The 19,819-nt window shown below is 35.3% G+C and overlaps 1 protein-coding gene across 7 annotated transcripts in view; it reads left to right on the plus strand.

The window, feature by feature from the left end:
- NIPBL (NIPBL cohesin loading factor) overlaps nucleotides 1–19,819 on the plus strand; it is a 159,003-nt gene that overhangs the window by 113,609 nt on the left and 25,575 nt on the right. For all 7 annotated transcript variants that reach the window (XM_074571163.1, XM_074571162.1, XM_074571167.1 and 4 more), the window contains 14 exons: nucleotides 736–918; nucleotides 4,808–5,005; nucleotides 5,201–5,272; nucleotides 5,437–5,526; nucleotides 6,652–6,755; nucleotides 8,331–8,417; nucleotides 10,511–10,742; nucleotides 11,456–11,607; nucleotides 12,425–12,505; nucleotides 13,534–13,634; nucleotides 16,448–16,586; nucleotides 16,786–16,868; nucleotides 17,906–18,038; nucleotides 18,617–18,760. In XM_074571163.1, coding sequence (XP_074427264.1) covers nucleotides 736–918; nucleotides 4,808–5,005; nucleotides 5,201–5,272; nucleotides 5,437–5,526; nucleotides 6,652–6,755; nucleotides 8,331–8,417; nucleotides 10,511–10,742; nucleotides 11,456–11,607; nucleotides 12,425–12,505; nucleotides 13,534–13,634; nucleotides 16,448–16,586; nucleotides 16,786–16,868; nucleotides 17,906–18,038; nucleotides 18,617–18,760 — 1,799 coding nt within the window. The remainder of the gene's footprint in view (nucleotides 1–735; nucleotides 919–4,807; nucleotides 5,006–5,200; nucleotides 5,273–5,436; nucleotides 5,527–6,651; nucleotides 6,756–8,330; nucleotides 8,418–10,510; nucleotides 10,743–11,455; nucleotides 11,608–12,424; nucleotides 12,506–13,533; nucleotides 13,635–16,447; nucleotides 16,587–16,785; nucleotides 16,869–17,905; nucleotides 18,039–18,616; nucleotides 18,761–19,819) is intronic.

The raw sequence follows: 19,819 nt of genomic DNA on the forward strand, positions 1-19,819 counted from the left end.
ATCATCGTTTGAAAACGTGATGAGAGTGCTGTGATGTTGTCTACCTGTTCACCTCTGTGGGAGAGAAACCTGACGTAGTCCAGCTAGCTGTTGTGTCTATATTCAATGAAAATCTTTCAGTTTGCTTTGTAAGAAAAATCAAGCAAAAATTTGGGTTGCATTATAAAATCACAAGTAGGGTGTAAGAAAAAAATCTGAGGCAGAGGTTGAGTTGTCAATGATTTGTCCTGTATTTAAGGATCAGACCGCAGAGGTTCTGCCACAGATTGTCCCTGCTTACTGGAAAAGACAAGATTACTTTCTTGTGTACACTAAATAATATGAATGAGAATAAAGAGAACTGTTAATGAGGCAAAAAGAATCCTTAATTTACCTATACTGTTAGAAGACCTGTTAAATTCAGAGTATGAACTAAAACAAGACTGAATTTTGTGGAAGTGGAGCAGGGATTTTTTTTTTTACAAAGGAAATTCATTGATTTGAATTTATTTATTTTATATGTCTGACAGAATATTTTATTGAAGGAACTGTCTATGCAATTTATTGTGTTAATTTCTAATCGTAGTGGGAACAATAAATGCAACTTTAAAAAGGGCTGTCAAATACATCCAGGTATATCTAACTCTGGTATTATTAGTGGGTATAGCGTAAGTGGTTCCTGAGAAACAACTGTAGTGTTGGGCTCGTATTTTTATCTTCAGGTTCACATTTGCTCTTCTTACTCTCCATTAATAGGTAGCATAGATCAGTCAGTGTTAAAGGAGTTGCCTCCTGAGCTCCTGGCAGAAATTGAATCCACCATGCCACTTTGTGAACGTGTGAAAATGAACAAGCGCAAACGTAGCACAGTTAATGAGAAACCAAAATACGCTGAAATCAGTTCTGATGAAGACAATGACAGTGAAGAAGCTTTTGAATGTAAGTAGTGCATTGTTCTGTTCCTACTGCTAATGAAAGCTAATACTTTGCTAATACGTGGCTTTTTTTCACGTTGGCTACCGTAAAACATAAGAAAACAAGTTTGCTGTCCTGACAACTACTTGGCCAAGAACGTACTTTTTCTTTTTAAAGAAAAATTACTTGATTTCAGTTTGTCACTTAAGATGAAAAGCAGCTAGTTGCTAATTTTCTTTTCTTAATTACCTTCTGGGAAGCTGCTGCCTAGATATTTATTTTTTTTTCAGTTACACCATGAAAAATCTTTACCCATAATCAGATTAAGGAAAATATCCTCTAAAGCAGCACAGAAAACTTGCATACAAAGGTATGCAAAGAAATTCTTTAGTAAATAAATGTTAAATTATTCTTAGTTTTATTGGTAAGAAAAGTGAAGGATCCCCTCTTGAATTTTTCTGATATAATAAATTGAGAATCATAATGCCCAGAAGTTTCTCAAAATAGGTTGTCTTTCACTATTTCTCTGGCATATTGCTTGAAAAACTGGAGTTGCCTTTGATGAGTTCTCAAAATATCATTTGCTGATGATACTATTCTTGAATTAACTGTTTTCAAAGGAAGAGAGGAAGGTTGTAATTAGTATTTTGCAATGCAATCAGATGAAGTTCCCAAGCGTTAGAAAAACTGTTATATGCTTCTAAGTTAGGAAGGGATTTCCTACTTGCTAATAATAGTATGGTAAGTTTGACTCTATGGTAGTTCAGTTAGCCAGCAATGAAAAGAAACTCTGGTAAAACAGAGTAAATCAGTTCAGTCACGTTAACATCTTAGCTGTGTTACCCATGCAGGGCTACAGGAGAAGTGCCTGTTGGTGTTATCCTGAGAAGGCATCTTGCTTGTTATGTTTTTTTTTTTTCCCCCCAAGTTTAGACTCTTTCCACTTTGGCTTATATAAACATCTCACTGAACATTTGTAAAACACAGTGTTTTCCTTTTAAGTCTTCTTAGGGTCCAAAAGAGAAAGATTTGTTTTTTCTGCTTTTTAATATGTTTCAGGTTCTTGTCCAATAAATATGCAGTGCTTATGCACACATACATGTAAAAATTGTAATAACCATACCTCTGATCTTTATCAAGGAAGCAGAAAAGAATGTCCTTTTGTTTCTTTGTTTTTCCTTTTAATTATAAATTAATAATTCTGCTTTGCATGTGAGTATGAGATCTTGTGATAATTTGTAATCAGTCTTGATTATGGCCAAGAATTAATGATGATTTGCTTCATTCAGGGTTCTGTATTCTCTGTTTACCATATCATATCACTGTCCTGTTATTATGTTAATAATCTGCAACAGTGAATTAAAAAAATAAATAAGTAAAGCAATGGTATTTAAATTGGTCGGGAATGGAGAGAATTGTCAAGTATTTCAGATACCTTTACCTATTAGCCACAGTGGCAGTTGAAATTATTAAATACAAAGTAAAGCAAATTAAGGAAAACTTTGGCAGTAATTATATGCTTTAAGAGATTCTAGGTTAATTATAGAATGGCCTATCAAGAGATCTGGCCATCATTCTAAACAATTCATTGAGGACGTCTGGTTTAAAAATGAATTATAGTATTTCTCAAAGGATACTGAAGAACTGAACTGAATTAAAATGAGACAAAATGATCAAGACAATGAAAGTTATGTGACAAGAACACTGAATAGATTTGTATTGTTACAAATGTGTTTGGTTGACTAAAATTAAGCTTCAAAAAATATGAAATAGTGATTGATATAGACGAAAAGAAGTTTGAGTATCTCATGAAGAAGGGACATTCCATTAAATTAAATGATGAGAAACTAAAAATTGATGAAAACATTCTCATACAGTAAGTGCTAAATGTGTTATTGCATAAATGTTTGGCAGAATTCAGAAAGACACAGTGTATTTATATTACAAATAGTCTTTATTTATGTATACAATCAATAGTACCTCTTGAAATTTTATTAATAATTAAATTTTTAGTCAATTTTATCTACATCAAAATAAATTTTGTAGAGCAGTGGTGGGAGTAGGAGTTCCCATGTTCATCTTATTTGCCTTGCAGAGCCAGAACAATTGTAACATATTCTGTTTTGTCATGCAGCATTGATAAACCGGTCAATTTAAAATTCTGCTGGAAAGCAATATTGTAAGTTACTTCTCTCATGGAGATGCAGCTGGGGTCAGAATTCATCCTGCAGAGCTTAAATTTATACTGATGATTTGTAAACATGGCGACAAATGTCATGTGCCTCCACAATACTGTCTCATGGGGGAAGAAGATTCAGTTAAGATGTGTAAATTCTTTCCCCATAAAACACTTAACTTTCTTCTCCAATACGCTCACTCTAGGTATCCAAGATGGCCATTCATTTCTTCAATTGCAGTTAATGCTCAAGCAGTTTAGACAGTGTTAGTAGCTCAGGCATCATGAACATGGCTGTACTGCCTCCAGAAGCAAGTCTGATCAAGAAGCACTGCAGTTCAAAGCCTGAACTGAGTTACTACCTTAAAGACTCGGACCACCTCTGTGCAGAAGTCTTGTACTACATTTTCAGAAGTGGGAGCCATCTAGGGTGCAGTGCAGAGCATTTGTATCACCTCAGGTTTTAATGGGTTTTTTTAATTAATTCTGAGCCTGGGCTGACTGTTAACTATATCCTGGTACATATACCAGGTGTGACTATATCCTTTTATGTTTCCTATGCTTCTCAATAAACTGGGGTTGTGGGAAGAACTTGTCGGTTCTGTTCCGGTTCTGTTCCAGTTCTGTATAAACTTCAGGAGACTTTGGTAGAGACACACAGCTGTCAGGCTGTTATATGCAGGTTCACAATCATAAACTCTGCTAGTCTAGAATGTGATGTTCTGGAATTGTTCTGATCTTCACAGCACAGTCTGTGTTAGACTTCTCTTCGCTAGCCCAGTTATCGTCTTACATAAGATACTGAGAGTTGGCTGATTTCATTGGCAAAGCTACCTCCTCCTCTCCATCCTTTTTTTGTTACATGTTAGCACACTCTCCCCTTCAAGACATACAAGACTTTCTTTGAAAATAACAGAGAACTCTCCATTCTGCACACCCACTTTATTTCCACCAAATCTCTGTTACTGTATAGAACATTTATCCCTGTTTCTTCAACATTCACTTCTGTTGGACTTTTTGGTCCTGACTGAAGACTGGTTATAATATCCTTCTGTGGGTACTGACTTGCTGTGTGGCCCAAAATTGTGACTCCAGCTTTCTCCTTTACACTCAATTTCCTGCAATATATATAAAGACAAAATTTTAGTTGTCTTGGCAAAACAGAATGTCTTTAAGCAACTAGGTTGCCATATCTCACGGGAGCTTAATGTGTTAGATGAGCAAAGCAGTCACTGAATTGGAATATGGACACCCAGTAGTAGTTACAATTTATGTAGATGAAGAAGTTATCTCAGTGCTCTCTTATGAAAGGATTAAACTTATTTTCGTTTGTTCCATTTTCTTTACTTTCCTTAAAAGGACAAATGCCCTGTAAATTTGTATTTTTAAATGTTTGCTGGTGTCTTTGCCAGTTTCAGGCACAGTTTTCATGTAATTCAAAATAAATCGTTAGAATAATGCCATAACAGAATTTTATATGATAGTTTTAGAGTGGTCACTTGTTTTAGAGAACAGCTATACAATAGTGTTTAATTTGCAAATCATAGAATTATTTAGGCTGGAAAAGACCTTTAAGATTATCAAGTCCAATTGTAAACCTATCACTGCCAGGTCCACCACTGAACAATGTCCCTAAGTGCCACATCTACACATCTTTTAAATGTTTAAAAATGTTTAGTTTTGAGCTATTAAAAGTAGAATTTTTGTACTTATAATGAAAATGCATTTCACTTCTAGCTTCTCGTAAAAGACATAAAAAGGAGAGAGATGAAGCTTGGGAGTATGAAGAACATGACAGAAGAAGTGCTGGTGACCACAGGAGAAGCGGTCATTATCATGAAGGAAGGAGGACTTCTGGTAGTGGCCGTTACCGTAATCGCAGTCCTGATGACTCTGATATGGATGATTATTCTCCTCCCCCTAGCCTCAGTGAAGGTAACTGATAATTTAAAAAAATCAAATCCATAACTGTAATGCAAATTCCGTAATACTAGTGCACTTTTAACAGATGTGTTAAACGTTGTAAAAAAAAAATAAATCTTTCCATGCAGCATTGAATACAAGTGCAAGAAATGTAAATAATCCTATATTTCTTTTTTGAGAAGTTTCACATTTTATTCTCTTAATTAGTGGCTAGAAAAATGAAGAAAAAAGAAAAACAAAAGAAGAGGAAAGCTTATGAACCTAAACTAACACCTGAAGGTAATTTTAGATTATATGTTTTCTACAGTTTGTATCTTTTGTTTTGTATATAAAATATTGTATATTTGTGGGGTTTGTATATTATATTGTTTTGTATATAAAATATCGTATATTATATTGTTTTGTATATAAAATAATTATTTATAAATGTATTTTTTCACCAGAAATGATGGATTCTTCAACGTTCAAAAGGTTTACTGCTTCCATAGAGAATATTTTGGAAAATTTGGAAGACATGGATTTTACAGCTTTTGGTAATATGTCAGAAATTTGCAAAATGCTTTCCCCAATTAGAAACATGAGAAACACCAAAAAATTTGTATCTCAGTATTTTCAAACTTCCTTCTTGATGACTTAATTGCCTGTGATACATGCGAGGGCATATTGCATTTATGCAAGGCTTGCACCTTGAGTGGTGGCCTTTGCCTTTCCAATTTCACTTGCTGCTGCAGGAAGATCATCCTCCTTCCTTGTCCCTGCAGAATCCAAAAGGGGCGTAAATCATAATGAGACAAATAGTAGTCACCTGGAGTGGAAAGGATACCTCTTTGGGATGTCATTAGGGTATTGTCTTCTGTCAGACATGTCTTTGTAAACAACACTAACATAAGATGGTTCTCTTGCTAGTAACCTTTGAGGCACATAATTTTGCATCTTGCCTTTGACCAGCCAGTTTAACGTAAATGTCTGAGGAAGTAATTAAGGTTGACCAAGGTGACTTTCTATTGCAATGGATAATAGAGGATTCATTAATTTTTTTTTCTTACCATCTTTGTCAGAGTATTAGAACAAGGGGAGGAACATAGTAAACAAATCACTACAGTTCTTAAAGCAATAATTTGTACAACCTTGAATGGAAAAGTGAAATCATTGATTCTTTCTGTGTCTGGTAACATCATGGGTTTTTGTAAGGATAAGTACGATTAAGACACAGGGTATCCCAGAGTACTTAATTTCATGTGTGGTTTTCGTCTTGCCCTTCCCCAGAGTTGAACTTTAGAATTAGGACTACAGTAATTTGAGATTTTTTTTTTTTTACTAAAGTAAGGGTGATGGCACAAGACTTGCAAGAAATGGGTTTTGCTATATTAAAATTCTTTAGTTTATGATTTTCAGAAAGGGATACCTCATTTTAGGCTGTTATAGTTCAGAACCAATCATATTTAACAAGTAGTCGTTTTTTTAACACAACCAAAAGTTGTCATCATCAGCCTTCATTAGATGGAACTATTAGATGCTAACTATTTAGAACTATTAGATGCTATCAGTTCCTTTTCTTCAGTTGGCTTTTTCATATTGGCTGTAAAATACTGATTTCTGTGAAGTCTAGTTAGAAATATGATTGTTAATTTCTTTTTTATTTTATTTTTTTTCTAAAGGCGATGATGATGAAATTCCACAGGAATTGCTACTGGGAAAACATCAGCTTAGTGAGTTGGGTAGCGAATCTGCAAAAATCAAGGCAATGGGCATTATGGACAAGGTACATTTTCAAAGTCTTTTACTCTTTTTGGATATATAGTTTTGGTTAAAATACGAAAACTTATGTCCCCTAGAATAACATGCCATCCTGTTCAGGTGAGCATGTGGCAGATACTGCGAACAGTTGTTCTGCTGACTTCGTTGAAGTGCTTAAGAAGTTACCACATCTTAACTGTTACTGTCTTCTCGGAAGCTGAGACATTTTTTGTTGAGTGGTCCTCTGTGTCAATGCTGACTATATGCCAGTATGTAATACCCATGCCCTAGCGATAAAATCTAAAATAATTAATCTACTTTCACAAAAGCATGTCAGCCTCTAGGCTTTGCTCCTTACAGCTGGTGTTGAGCAACCACAGTAAATCAGAACCTGCTGGCACAATCAAAGCTTCCCCCTTTCTGATAAATGCCGTCAGTGCAGTGTAAATGTATGATGTTCAGCCAGCATCACACTGAATCACCTGCTTCCTCTGTCGTTCCAAAAAGGCCTTTTAAACTTATAACACCCCAGGTGATAATAAGATTCATTTTCTATAGACTGCGTATTGTGGTTTCTCGGCCATACGCTTCCCAACTTAAGTTGAAGGGAACTTTTTGTTGGTGCAAACTGTTGGTATCACACCTCTAGTAACAATGTTCTTCCTTTCCTTATCTCTTGGCTTTGGGCAGTCATATGTTATATTCTTACTCTGCCTGCTCATGGCCATTTACTATGTTTATGAAGTGTCTTGAAGCCCCTTACTATAAAAGTCACTCTGAAGGGTGATACGATACCATATCCGAAATTTAGATATTCTTCCTGGATTGTTCTTCAGTTTCCCCACCTGCGTTTGTAGCATGTTGTCAGCATGATTGTTTCTCTTTCCTGATAGTTGTCACCCTTAATCTCCCTTCCATATTTTTCACACATACATACATACAAGTATACATAAACAGAATTTTTTTGCTTCTAAAGGTGAGTGCCGGTAGTATTGGGATGAGTGAAGCTGGCTCTCCTCAAGTTTAGCATATTCTCCAAACTATTTAATAATCGTTCTGTAGAAGATCAGTGAGTGAGTTTGAGTTTCTTTTTTCAACATGCTAGGTCTTTGAAGATAACATTAGTATTAAGAATACAGTTCCTTTTTATTAGCACTCAAGTATCAGGGAATTTAATTTCTGCTTGTTCATGGAATTTGGATTTTCTCCAAGTAGAGTCTGTGTGGTCAGTTATAATTTGTGATTGATACTTCAGATTTGTTAAACTTCCATTTCTAGAAGAAAAAGTGTATAACTATACAACATTAATGACAGAGATGCAATTTTAAATCTATTTCTATGGATTTTGCTGGTTGAAAATGCAATTTGATTGCAATCTTAGAATGTATTTCACATAGTTTAGTTATATTATCAGCACTCTCAATCGTGCTTTGTCAGAAACCACAGAAGTCAAGATCCGATACTTATCTCAAATTGCTTACAATTTAAGAGTTTCAGATTATATAACAAGTTCTATCCTTCATCCATGGACATTCTTTTCAGCAATTCAGAAGCCTTTGTGTTCCTGCAGTTGTTTGATGTTTTCCTTTTCTTCTGGTAGCTCTCAACAGATAAAACAGTAAAAGTCCTGAATATTTTGGAGAAGAATATTCAAGATGGATCAAAGCTTTCTACGTTACTTAACCATGTGAGTTTCAAATAACATAATTTCACAACATGGTGTAGAATAGCATTTTTTTCACTCGAGTCTTACTTCGTGATAGTTTCAAATGCAGTGTATGTGTATTATATCAGAAAGGAATTTCTGATATAATACGTATGCAATTGAGATTCCAAATTTTAAGCTTTGAAGTAAAATTAAATTGATTCAATTTTTTCAGTACTAAAGGTGTTTTTCTGTAGTACTGATAACTAGCAGGTATATTGGGAGCAACTGAGTTATTTGAATATTATAGTTTCATCCTGAAATATTCATGGTAACTGGTGTGACTTGCACCATTGGACATTTCTTTGCTACTTTGCTTCATGTACATAAAATATCCCTTACACAATATAAGAAGTACTGCAGCTTTCATGTAGATCACATTCTTCTCCTGAGCACTAGGAAAGGAGGAAACACTTTGTTTAGGTCTGTTCTTATGCTGCAGAGTTAAAGTTGTCAACATAAACAGAATTAACAAGAAGTTTAAGATGTCAGGGTTTTGTTCTTGATATAACTAAAACTACATGGGAATTTGGAGTCTTTATAAGGTTGATGTGTGATGTTTCACATTTCATATGTTTATTTTTACACTTTCTAGTCGAAACAATATTCTAGCAATAATAGAGTGCTTGAGTTTCATGGAATAAGAACCCCTTGATCTGCAGAAACAGAGAGTAATTATTTACATTGGAACGGAAGAATTTAAACTTGAAAATGAAAACCAGAGACACGTTATTTGTACTTAAATGCTTTTACCTAGATAGTTTTTAGGGTTTTCAGAGTTCAGTATACAGTTCTGAATGTCTCTAGCAATATGAGAAATAAGTGAAAAGAAGGTGTTGGTTTACCTGCTCTGCTTCACTGTGATTAAGTCTTCATGCTAATGCTTTTAAAGTGATATTTTTCTTTTAGCTTTTGTAGTAAAACTCAAGATTATTAAGTACGTAATGAAATTGTCCAATGATTGCAATTCAGAGACAAAGCTTCAATTAAAAAAAGAAACAATCTTTAGCCAAACAAGTTTTAGATTTTTTTTCTAAAAAGCTGTTAAACATGATTCAAATAATCATGGCAAAGAAAGACTCTGCTAAGGCTTTGCAGTGCAGTATGATAACCTACCTCCATATCAGGATGTTTTTCAGAGCCTGAATGCAATTGCATATTCTTTTTATTTCCAAGATTAATGAGAAAAAAAAATTAAAACTACTTGGGTTTTTTTGTGTGTAATGACTTAAAGCCATGCTATGCAAGAAATTTACAGGGATATTGTTTTAGATTCTCTTACCCCAAAGGGAAAAAGTTGGTATGACACCAAAGTTCAACAGTGTTGAACTGTCATACAGGCAGGAAAGATTCTTTTTTCTGTAGGCTATATATGTACCAGAGAAGCTATGAATAATTCTACCTGGTTTTACTATAAATAATGTTATTACAATGTTTAAGTATTGCTGGGTGGTCATAATTCACCTCATGCATGTTTGGTTTTGTAACATGTACAAACACAGAAATACGGAGATTCTGTACCCTTTGCTAAATCTAAGTGGATATATTTGATAAGACGTTTTTTAAACCCGTTGATAATAGATGGGTTGGTCTGTGAAGCAAAGTCATGTACTTAGGAGTTTCCTTTGACTTCATATCTTTTTATGTAAGAATTCCCTCTAGCGGCAAAAATCAGCCTGATCAAAGCAGCAACTGTTGGCATAGGCCACTGAAGAAGATCCTAGATGAATGACTTTAGATTTTGCTTAAGGTACATCAGTTTTAAGTAGAGTATCTGGCAGTCTTCCTTCATAGTGCTTCCCCATGGTATACAGAAAGTTTCTTTTTGTTCTAGCAGAAGAATACAGTGAGACTTTGAAGACTTGTAATTTAGGGAGACATACTACAAACACGTTGCTATTAAAACAAACATTAGTTGATTTCTAAAACAAATTATTTTTGTATCAGAAATGAAATACAACATTTTATATGCACATGTATGTAAGTATATTAAGGTAATGATGTTATCTTTTACTACGTAAGGATAAAAATTGGACTTCTTTTTCACACTATCCTGTTTTTCTTGCCTGTTACAGAACAATGACACTGAAGATGAGGAGAGGTTATGGAGAGATCTTATTATGGAAAGAGTGACAAAATCTGCTGATGCTTGTCTTACTGCTATCAATATTATGACATCACCAAATATGCCTAAAGCTGTATATATTGAGGACGTAATAGAAAGAGTTATTCAATACACAAAATTTCATTTGCAAAACACTCTCTATCCTCAGTATGATCCTGTGTATAGAGTGGATCCTCATGGTGGTTAGTATGCTAAGTAATTTTTTAAAATCTTTCCACATTAAAATATATCAAAACATAATCTACTGTATGATGACGAGAGTGACATGACTTTGTGTAATAAGATTTTTATATGCAACTCCTATACTAACAGTGCTTCCGTATCACATACAGCATCCTGAATTAATGGTTTGTGTTAGTTTTAGGATGATGAAATGTAAAGTAAAACAATGAGTGAAATGCATCCTCTGAATAAATTAGTCATTAAACCTCTTGGTTTACTGCAATAATGTTGATCTAACCAAAGTATTTAGACTAAAGTATTCAGAAGTTTGTCAAGTTTGTCTGAAGTTCAGTTTCTGTGTTTAGTTATTGTATCTAGGAATAGGTCATTTTATAGTTATAATCTCTGTGTATATAATGATTTAGTTCAGTGAAAACTATTTAGGATTTAGCATTTTGTTGTCACATGCATCCCTTTAGAGGCAAGGGTCCAACTTCAAGAACCTTCTAAAAGATCTTGGATCCAGAATTTAGAGAAGTTATGAAATATTAGTATAATGTAAAATTCTTGCTTTGCAGTTGATGCTACTAAGTAGTTTTTCTTCTGTAAGCAATTGCTCTTACAGAGCTGTAGTCATGCACTTGTTTTGAGGACTCTTTTTGAGGAAGGTCATCTTTCTAATATTTGATGTGAAATGTTGAAAAAACTAATGAAGATATTTTTTATTTTCTAGGTGGTGTTTTAAGTTCAAAAGCAAAACGTGCCAAGTGTTCCACCCACAAGCAAAGAGTTATAGTAATGTTGTATAACAAAGTTTGTGACATAGTCAGCAGCTTGTCTGAGTTGCTAGAGATACAGCTTCTTACTGATACAACTATTCTTCAGGTAAGTTTTATCAGAATATTTTCTGTCTCAGAATGTTTGTTTTTCTTTTCCCAGAGAGAATGTAAAGTGAGATTGTCTGATGACATGAAGTATGAAATCAGTACGAACTTTTGAATTATTAGCATCAGAGTGACTACTTTGTTGTGTAGTAGGTAATCTGCAGAAGAGTATTTAAAGTTCAAATCTTTAATGGTTTTTCTCGTACACTTAAGAAAAGTTTGACCTGGTTGTATTCAAATATAGAGTCATAGAATTATTTAGGTTGGAAAACACCCTTAAGATCATCGAGTCCAACCTTTAACCTAACACTGCCAAGTCCACCACTAAACCATGTCCCTAAGTGCCACATCTACACATCTTTTAAATACCTCCAGGGATGGTGACTCCACTACTTCCCTGGGCAGCTTCCAAGAGTAGCATTGACAACCCTTTCAGTGAAGACTTTTTCCCAATATCCAGTCTAAATCTTCCCTGGCACAACTTGAGGCCATTTCCCGTTGTCCTGTCACTTGTCACTTGGGAAAAGAGACTGAGCCCCACCTTACTACAACCTCCTTTCAGGTAGTTGTAGAGAGCGATAAGGTCTCCCCTCAGCCACTTTTTCTCCAGGCTAAACACCGCCAGTTCCCACAACCACTTCTCATAGGACTTGTTCTCTAATATTTTTAGGACTTGTTCTCTAATAACTTTGCAAATAATATGAAGTAATACATCTTGTTGAATACCTTATCTGCTGAATGAATAACCTACTTGTGAAACTGCATAAATATCAGTTTGTTAATCAAATATACTTACAATAATTTTTTTCTATTGATAGGTATCATCTATGGGAATAACACCTTTCTTTGTAGAAAATGTCAGTGAACTACAGTTATGTGCCATCAAATTAGTGACTGCAGTAAGTACTTTTTAATTTGCAGTTTCATGTTCCTGTGCTTCTGAGAGTTAGGGTATTCACGTGGGCTGTATTTTCTCTCTGGTAGAGAATTGGAGTTTAGAACTAATTTTATTCTTGCAGGTTTTTACAGTTTGGTATCATAGTCTAGGAACAGTATTAAGTCTACTTGAGCTGCTTCTATTTGCAGAGTACTCTATAGAAAGAAATAGTGTACTTAACCAAAATTAAGAATGTGCTTGCTTTATCTTACGTGTCCTTTCTTGTCATAAGAAATCTTAGCGATGTGGTTTTCCTAATTACCTATGTTAAGATTTGAATTTATGCAATGGAATAAGGTATTGAACTAGTAGGATACTTCTAAGTAATAGAATAAATTATTTTCCTCAGAAGAGGTGGCTATGTGAAAACATCATAGGACAGATAAATATTATTTGAGGAAAAATGAAATGCAACACATATGTGCTTGTTCAAGTGAGAGTTTTCCATCTTTGTGAGGATGATATACTCCAGTATTCTGTCTAAACAAAAGGAGACGCAAAGTCTACAATCCTGACTCTGTAAAAAGTATACCATGTCAGGCAAACATTAAAGCTTAGGATATGAAGTAAAACTGGTTTTTACTTGTGTAAAGTGTGGTCTACAACCACATGTGTTCGTGTAACTTATGTTACCACCGAGTTTTGCTGCGTACTGGTATCTGAAAGCTTAGTATTACACTGACTTTCCTATGCCGTGTATTCTACCATTGACAGAAATTTTTAAAACGTAAGGTATTTTTATGAACTATTACACATCTATTTTATTTGAAGATTTTTAAATCTCTATTTGAAAAAGATTTAATGTATTTTATAAAGAAACGCTTGCTTTGAAAAAACAAAGTAATGTTTTAAAACAAGGTATGCATTAATTATAATCTAAGTGTCACGTAAAGTATATGTTTCTATACATAATTTGTAACAATATATTTCACAAGTGATAGTTCATGTAACAATAAATAATTTTCTAACATTCCTGTAACTGTTAAATAGGTGTTCTCCAGGTACGAAAAACACAGACAGTTAATACTAGAAGAAATTTTCACTTCCCTTGCGAGACTACCAACTAGCAAGAGGAGTTTGAGAAACTTCAGGTAATTTCTGACATAGATTAATAACTTGTAGACAGTAGCATTTACAGTTTCATAGATGGTAGGACTTCAGGCTTCACTATTTACTAGTTCTTTAAAAATCTGTGACTGCACAAGATGCACTTTATTAGAGTTTCAGATTTCAAAAAAATGCAAGCAGAAGTGCCTGACAAATGTCTTGTAATAATCACTGGGTTTTATGCCATGGTATGTGTGCTTGCTTATAAAAATAATTGAAATATCTTATTATTTGTCTGATTAAGGAGGTAAATGAGTGTGATATTAATGTGCATGCAGAGGTTTGGGTTGGAAAATTCTTTGGTTCTGTTTGTATGCAGTTACATTTCTTCATTCCTAAAGCTTCATAGGAAAATTCTGGCTGAATTTCTTTGAGGACGCACTCAGAGCACTCTTTCCAGGAGTGAAATCAATCCCATATCCCTTTGAATGAGTTTCATTTAGGAACAACTCTGTTGACTTTAACTGTCTTTTATGCACTTCAACTGGATTTCAGTCCACCTTCAGAATAATAATATACATTCAGGTTCCATCTGAGAAAGAATCAGACCTGAACTGCTTTCAGTAACAGTTGAGGTTGAAACACTTCAAATGATTCTAAAACATTTGTTGTTGGTGTTGATTTTATTCCTTGCTTGCATACATCTTGCTCCCAGAGGCAGACAAATTGTCAGTTAAATATTTTATTTGAACCAGGTGGATGAACAGGAAATCTCCAGGAAAAGAAATTCACTGAAACTTTGAAGTTGAATTCAGTAACTGTAATGTTAACATAAGTGCTTGTTCCTACTATTTCCTGTTAGTTTGCTTATAGAAATCAGAGAGATCTAGCAAATAGGAAGGGGGTAACTCTTTGAACTGGGACATGTATCAGAAGGAAGTCACTATTTCAAGGCCAGTGACTGCAGTGTTTATCTGTAGAGTCCTAACTCTGCTCATTTGAAAGGCATTCTCTAACTGTGGCTATAGTCATGAAGGGTAAAACTTACACAAAAGTTGATGTGAAAAGTTTCTCTCTCTAAAAGTAGTCAAAGATAACTTCATAAAGATAATAATTGTAGTGTGTTTTGTGCCCGGTTAGTATTTTGATAATCTGTGGAGAATAATGTCAGGGATTATCACCACCTCATAGAATCATAGGGTTGGAAGGGACCTCTGGAGATCATCTAGTCCAACCCCCTGCCAGAGCAGGGTCACCTAGACCAGGTTACACAGGAACGCGTCCAGGCAGGTTTTGAACGTCTCCAGAGACGGAGACTCCACCACCTCTCTGGGCAGCCTGTCCCAGTGCTCTGCCACCCTCAAAGTAAAGAATTTCCTCCTCATGTTTAGGTGGAACTTCGATGCTCAAGTTTGTGCCCATTACCTCTTGTGCTGTCGCTGGGCACCACTGGAAAGAGCCTGGCCCCATCCTCCTGACACCCACCCTTCAAGTATTTATAAGCGTTGATAAGATCCCCCCATCAGTTATCTTTTTTCCAGACTGAAGAGACCCAAATCCCTCAGCCTTTCTTCATAAGAGAGGTGTTCGAGTCCCCTAATCATCTTGGTAGCTCTCTGCTGCACCATCTCCAGCAGTTCCCTGTCCTTCTTGATCTGGGGAGCCCAGAACTGGACACAGTACTCCAGGTGCGGCCTCACCAGGGCAGAGTAGAGGGGGAGGATGACCTGCCTCGACCTGCTGGCCACACTCTTCTTGATACACCCCAGGATGCCATTGCCTTCTTGGCCACAAGGGCACATTGCTGGCTCATGGTCATCCTGTTGTCCACCAGGACTCCCAGGTCTCTTTCCACAGAGCTGCTCTCCAGCAGGTCAGCCCCCAACCTGTCCTGGTGCATGGGGTTATTCCTCCCCAGGTGCAGCACCCTACACTTGCCCTTATTGAATTTCATAAGGTTCTTCTTTGCCCAACTCTCCAGCCTGTCCGGGTCTCTCTGTATGGCGGCACAGCCTTCCGGTGTGTCAGCCACCCCCCCTAATCTTTGTGTCATCAGCGACCTTGCTGAGGGTGCACTCTATCCCCTCGTCCAGGTCATTGATGAATATATTGAACAGGACTGGACCCAGTACTGACCGCTGGGGAACGCCACTCGTCACTGACCTCCATATTGTTAAAGGTAGCAATAGGTGGTGTTGATGTATGTATGGCTAGTAAACGCCATGCTATTTCTCAAGTTCTGTCATGGGAGAAACATGGGAGTGTATTCATACTGGTTTTACCAACTTAAAAGACACACTTAAAGATACTTACATGCTGAGGTTCATAGTCTGTTATGCTACCTCAGATTACCATAGGTGTAACTCTTGTAGAAGTCAGTCCAGGTCATGGTCACTATTTTGTGTTGTTTACAAGTCCTGCACGCTTCATATATGTTAAATAATATCCAAGTAATAAATTATTAGGGCAACAGTTTTGTGTATTTCTTTTGTTGTGTTGGAAATGGATATGGCATTATACGTAATAAGCCTATTGGTAAGTGCCTTAGCGTGTAGGTGTTTGATTTGTTAAGTATTCCTGTAGACTTTTCAGCTGCTGAACTTCACAGATATCCCGATAGCCCATCTGTGGGCTGTTTCGGTTCCTCTCTTCTGTCTGAGAGTAATATTTACTGGTTTTTTTAGAACAAATCTTACGCTGCATAAGAGCAAAGCAAATGACTAGCTGAATGTCTAGAGCACAGATTTCTAGTTCTGGTAATAATTTTAGAAGGGTATTATTTAGGACCAAACATTTTTGGTTTGTTTTGTCTTTTTTGTTTAGTTTTAGTGTTAATGCTGTCTTTTCTTATTAACAGGTTAAACAGCAGTGACACTGATGGGGAGCCTATGTATATTCAGATGGTAACAGCACTAGTTCTGCAGCTTATTCAGTGTGTGGTGCACTTGCCATCAGCAGAAAAAGATTCTAATGCAGAGGAGGAATCAAACAAGAAAGTAAGATATTTTTTAAAATCCATAATTATTTTTTTTGTGCAGGAATGATTTTGTGTGTTTGTAGGTATAATATTGTATTATGGTGCTCTGATAATCAAACATTGTAATTTTATGTCTGCTGTAATTACTTGATGCATGAGACATGCTGATATTTCTGTGTATGCTAAAATAGTAGACAAATATATCTTGTTATTTTTAGGTGGATCAAGATGTGCTTATTACTAACTCATATGAAACAGCCATGAGAACAGCACAAAACTTCCTTTCTATTTTCCTTAAGAAGTAAGTACTGTTGCATTCTTTAGCATATTGATTAAACCAATTCCAAATAAAGTCTGTCATACTGTAAGACAAACCTAACCACTTTGCAATGCTAAATACCCACTCATTAAGTTATTTGTAACAATATACTTCGTAGATCCCTAAAAGAGCTACCTATCTGGACAAAAATTGTGGAACAGAAATTCTGCAGAGACTTCTTTACACATTTAAGAATCTGTTTGATAGTTCATGTTAGGATCCTTTTATTAGGGATCTGTTAGTCATCTGAAGCCTGGAAGAGAAGGCTGAGTAAATATTTAAGTGGCAAAATTATATTCATTCAGTCACCAGAATGACAAAGATAAAAAAATCTAAAAATTACTTCTGTTTAGCTAGTTAGGAATGTCAATAGCTCAACAGGGGAAAAAAAAGTAGTATACCTGAATAACCAAAGGATTTCTAAGAACAAGTTCTGAGGTTTTTATCATGCTAATTTTTGTTCTTAAGCTGAAAAACTATTTAGTAGCCATCTAGCAATATCTATACATACTTCTGGTATCATTAAATTTAGAGATGCCACATAAAAGTGAAACACTATGAGGTATGTTATCAGGTATTTTTTTACATTCCGATTTTAACCTTTGTGGAGCATGATAATGAGGTGTCTTATCACTGTGAGATAAATCAGACCAAGCTTAAGGAACATAGACATAACACCTCTTAAATACCCAGATCCAGCTTGAGCTTTAGAATTTTACTTTGTCCATCCAAGTTAATGCAGACTTTAACCCAAAGCAGTAAAAAAAAAATCTTAGGAACAAAATTCTACTGTTGTGGATTAGTTGCTTTTCTTGTGGTGCAATTTGGGGTGATAACTGTTTAAACTATTTCTCCATAAATGAATAAAACAGTTTTTCTGCTAGTATTTCAGATTTTTTTTTTTTTAGGATTACATAAAACTGTTTTCTGCTTAAACGTAGGATTACATCTGTTTGCATCAGAAGAAAAGCTTAAATGGCTCTTAAATTCACTTACAAAATCTATTTTATTTTAAACAGGTGTGGCAGTAAACAAGGGGAAGAAGATTACAGGCCACTGTTTGAGAACTTCATTCAAGATCTTCTTTCCACAGTCAATAAACCAGAGTGGCCAGCTGCAGAGTTGCTACTTAGCTTATTAGGAAGGCTGTTGGTAAGGGATTTTTGTTTTTAACTTATGTTAATTTATTTCTTATCACAATGAAGTCTTGTTTATTTCAACTGAAACTACTACAGGAATGCTTTCTGATTGTTGACACACCTGCAGCATTTAAGGATTTTCTCACTTGTATCACTGCTATGTAATACATAGATAATAAAATTTGGGTTAGAGGGTCATTGATATGGAATTTTTTAAAGATAATATGTGTACAGTTTCTCATGGTAGTCCACTTCCACTATTCCATGATATTTTCAACATGAAAAAATGCCATTGTGTAGCATCTAATAAGTGTAGATAGCCATTTGGAGTAAAGTCAGACTAATAGGTGTAATTATTCCTGTAAAATATCTTCTCTGGACTATTCCTTCAGCACTGAACAGGTATATTTGTAGAGAGAGAGAACAAATAAAGGAAGAGTACTGTATCTGTGGTGTAATAGTAAATTACATAACTTTATGCAGCATGGAAGTTAGGTGGAATTTTTAATAAGGTCAAGCAATCTCATGTGAGAAGAATCTCAGTTGCATAAATAAATATTCGTTTTTAACAGTTTACTCTGTTTTTCTTAGGTTCACCAGTTCAGTAACAAATCTACAGAAATGGCATTAAGAGTTGCATCACTTGACTATCTTGGAACTGTAGCTGCAAGACTGAGGAAAGATGCAGTCACTAGCAAAATGGATCAAGGATCTATAGCCAGAATTGTCAAACAGGTATGTGAGAAATCCCATTCCAGCTGGATTAAGATGTATCCGTTCAAATACTGGAAAATTTTAACGATGTTTGAAAAATTGGCGCTGTGGAGAATCAGTCTTCGTTGTTCAGATTTCTGAGTCAAGTATACTCGATTGATAAGCATCACATTTGTTAGCAAATGTCTTCCTTGCACCATCTCTGTCGTGATCATATGAAGTGGATAATTACAGTGGTTAAGCCAGTTTTCGTGTGACAATACAGAGGAAATAATGGAGCAACAGTTGGATTCTATCTTAAGAGGCCTTAAAAATAAGTATGTGTGTGAATTTGCTGTTGCAAAGTGGTACCTGAGCTTCTGGCATTCATACAGGCTTTAGAGAGTTAAACTGTTAGGCCTGTAAGGTTAGTTTTTATCTGATGTAGCTGGTATTGGTCTTTTTTTATTATTTTTTAATTTTTTTAAAAAAGCTGGACTTGCATGTATCTTTCATTAGAGAGTGCATATTTGCTTTTCTGCTAAAGCAGCTCCAAATTTGTAAGGGTGACAACAATTATCAAAGCAACGTATGCATTTTATACTATACAGTACACAGTATGATGAGAAAATATCAGATCTTACGTGTCCTTTTAAAAATGTGGACTTGCGAATTTCTTACGGATGCTATACGTTTCTTTCTGAACTACTAACTGTTATCACAATGATCTAAAGTTGAGTAGTCATATCAAGTTCATTTCCCTTTCAGTTACCTAAAAGGCTTCAGATCTGTTACATGTACTTTATAATGCCTATTACAGATTTGTGTTGAAAGAAGAACTTCTGCACTTTACAGGCATTCAAATAAAGAATCAAGATTCATCTACTCCTTTATGAGGCTGATAATTCCCATAACTTTTGTCAATTAGTAGTTGTAGAATCTTCTTTATTTTCGTGGCTTAATATAATTTATATTTCTGTGTGCTAAGGGGTTATAATTCTGTTCTGTTGGCAGTGACTCTGACAGTTCTATATTAGACTTCGTGGGGAAATACTCTGGAAGAATCCTTTGCTCTTTCATTATCTCCAAAAGCTATAATAG

This window comes from Larus michahellis, chromosome Z, assembly GCF_964199755.1.
Source record: "Larus michahellis chromosome Z, bLarMic1.1, whole genome shotgun sequence".
Lineage (NCBI taxonomy): Eukaryota > Metazoa > Chordata > Aves > Charadriiformes > Laridae > Larus > Larus michahellis.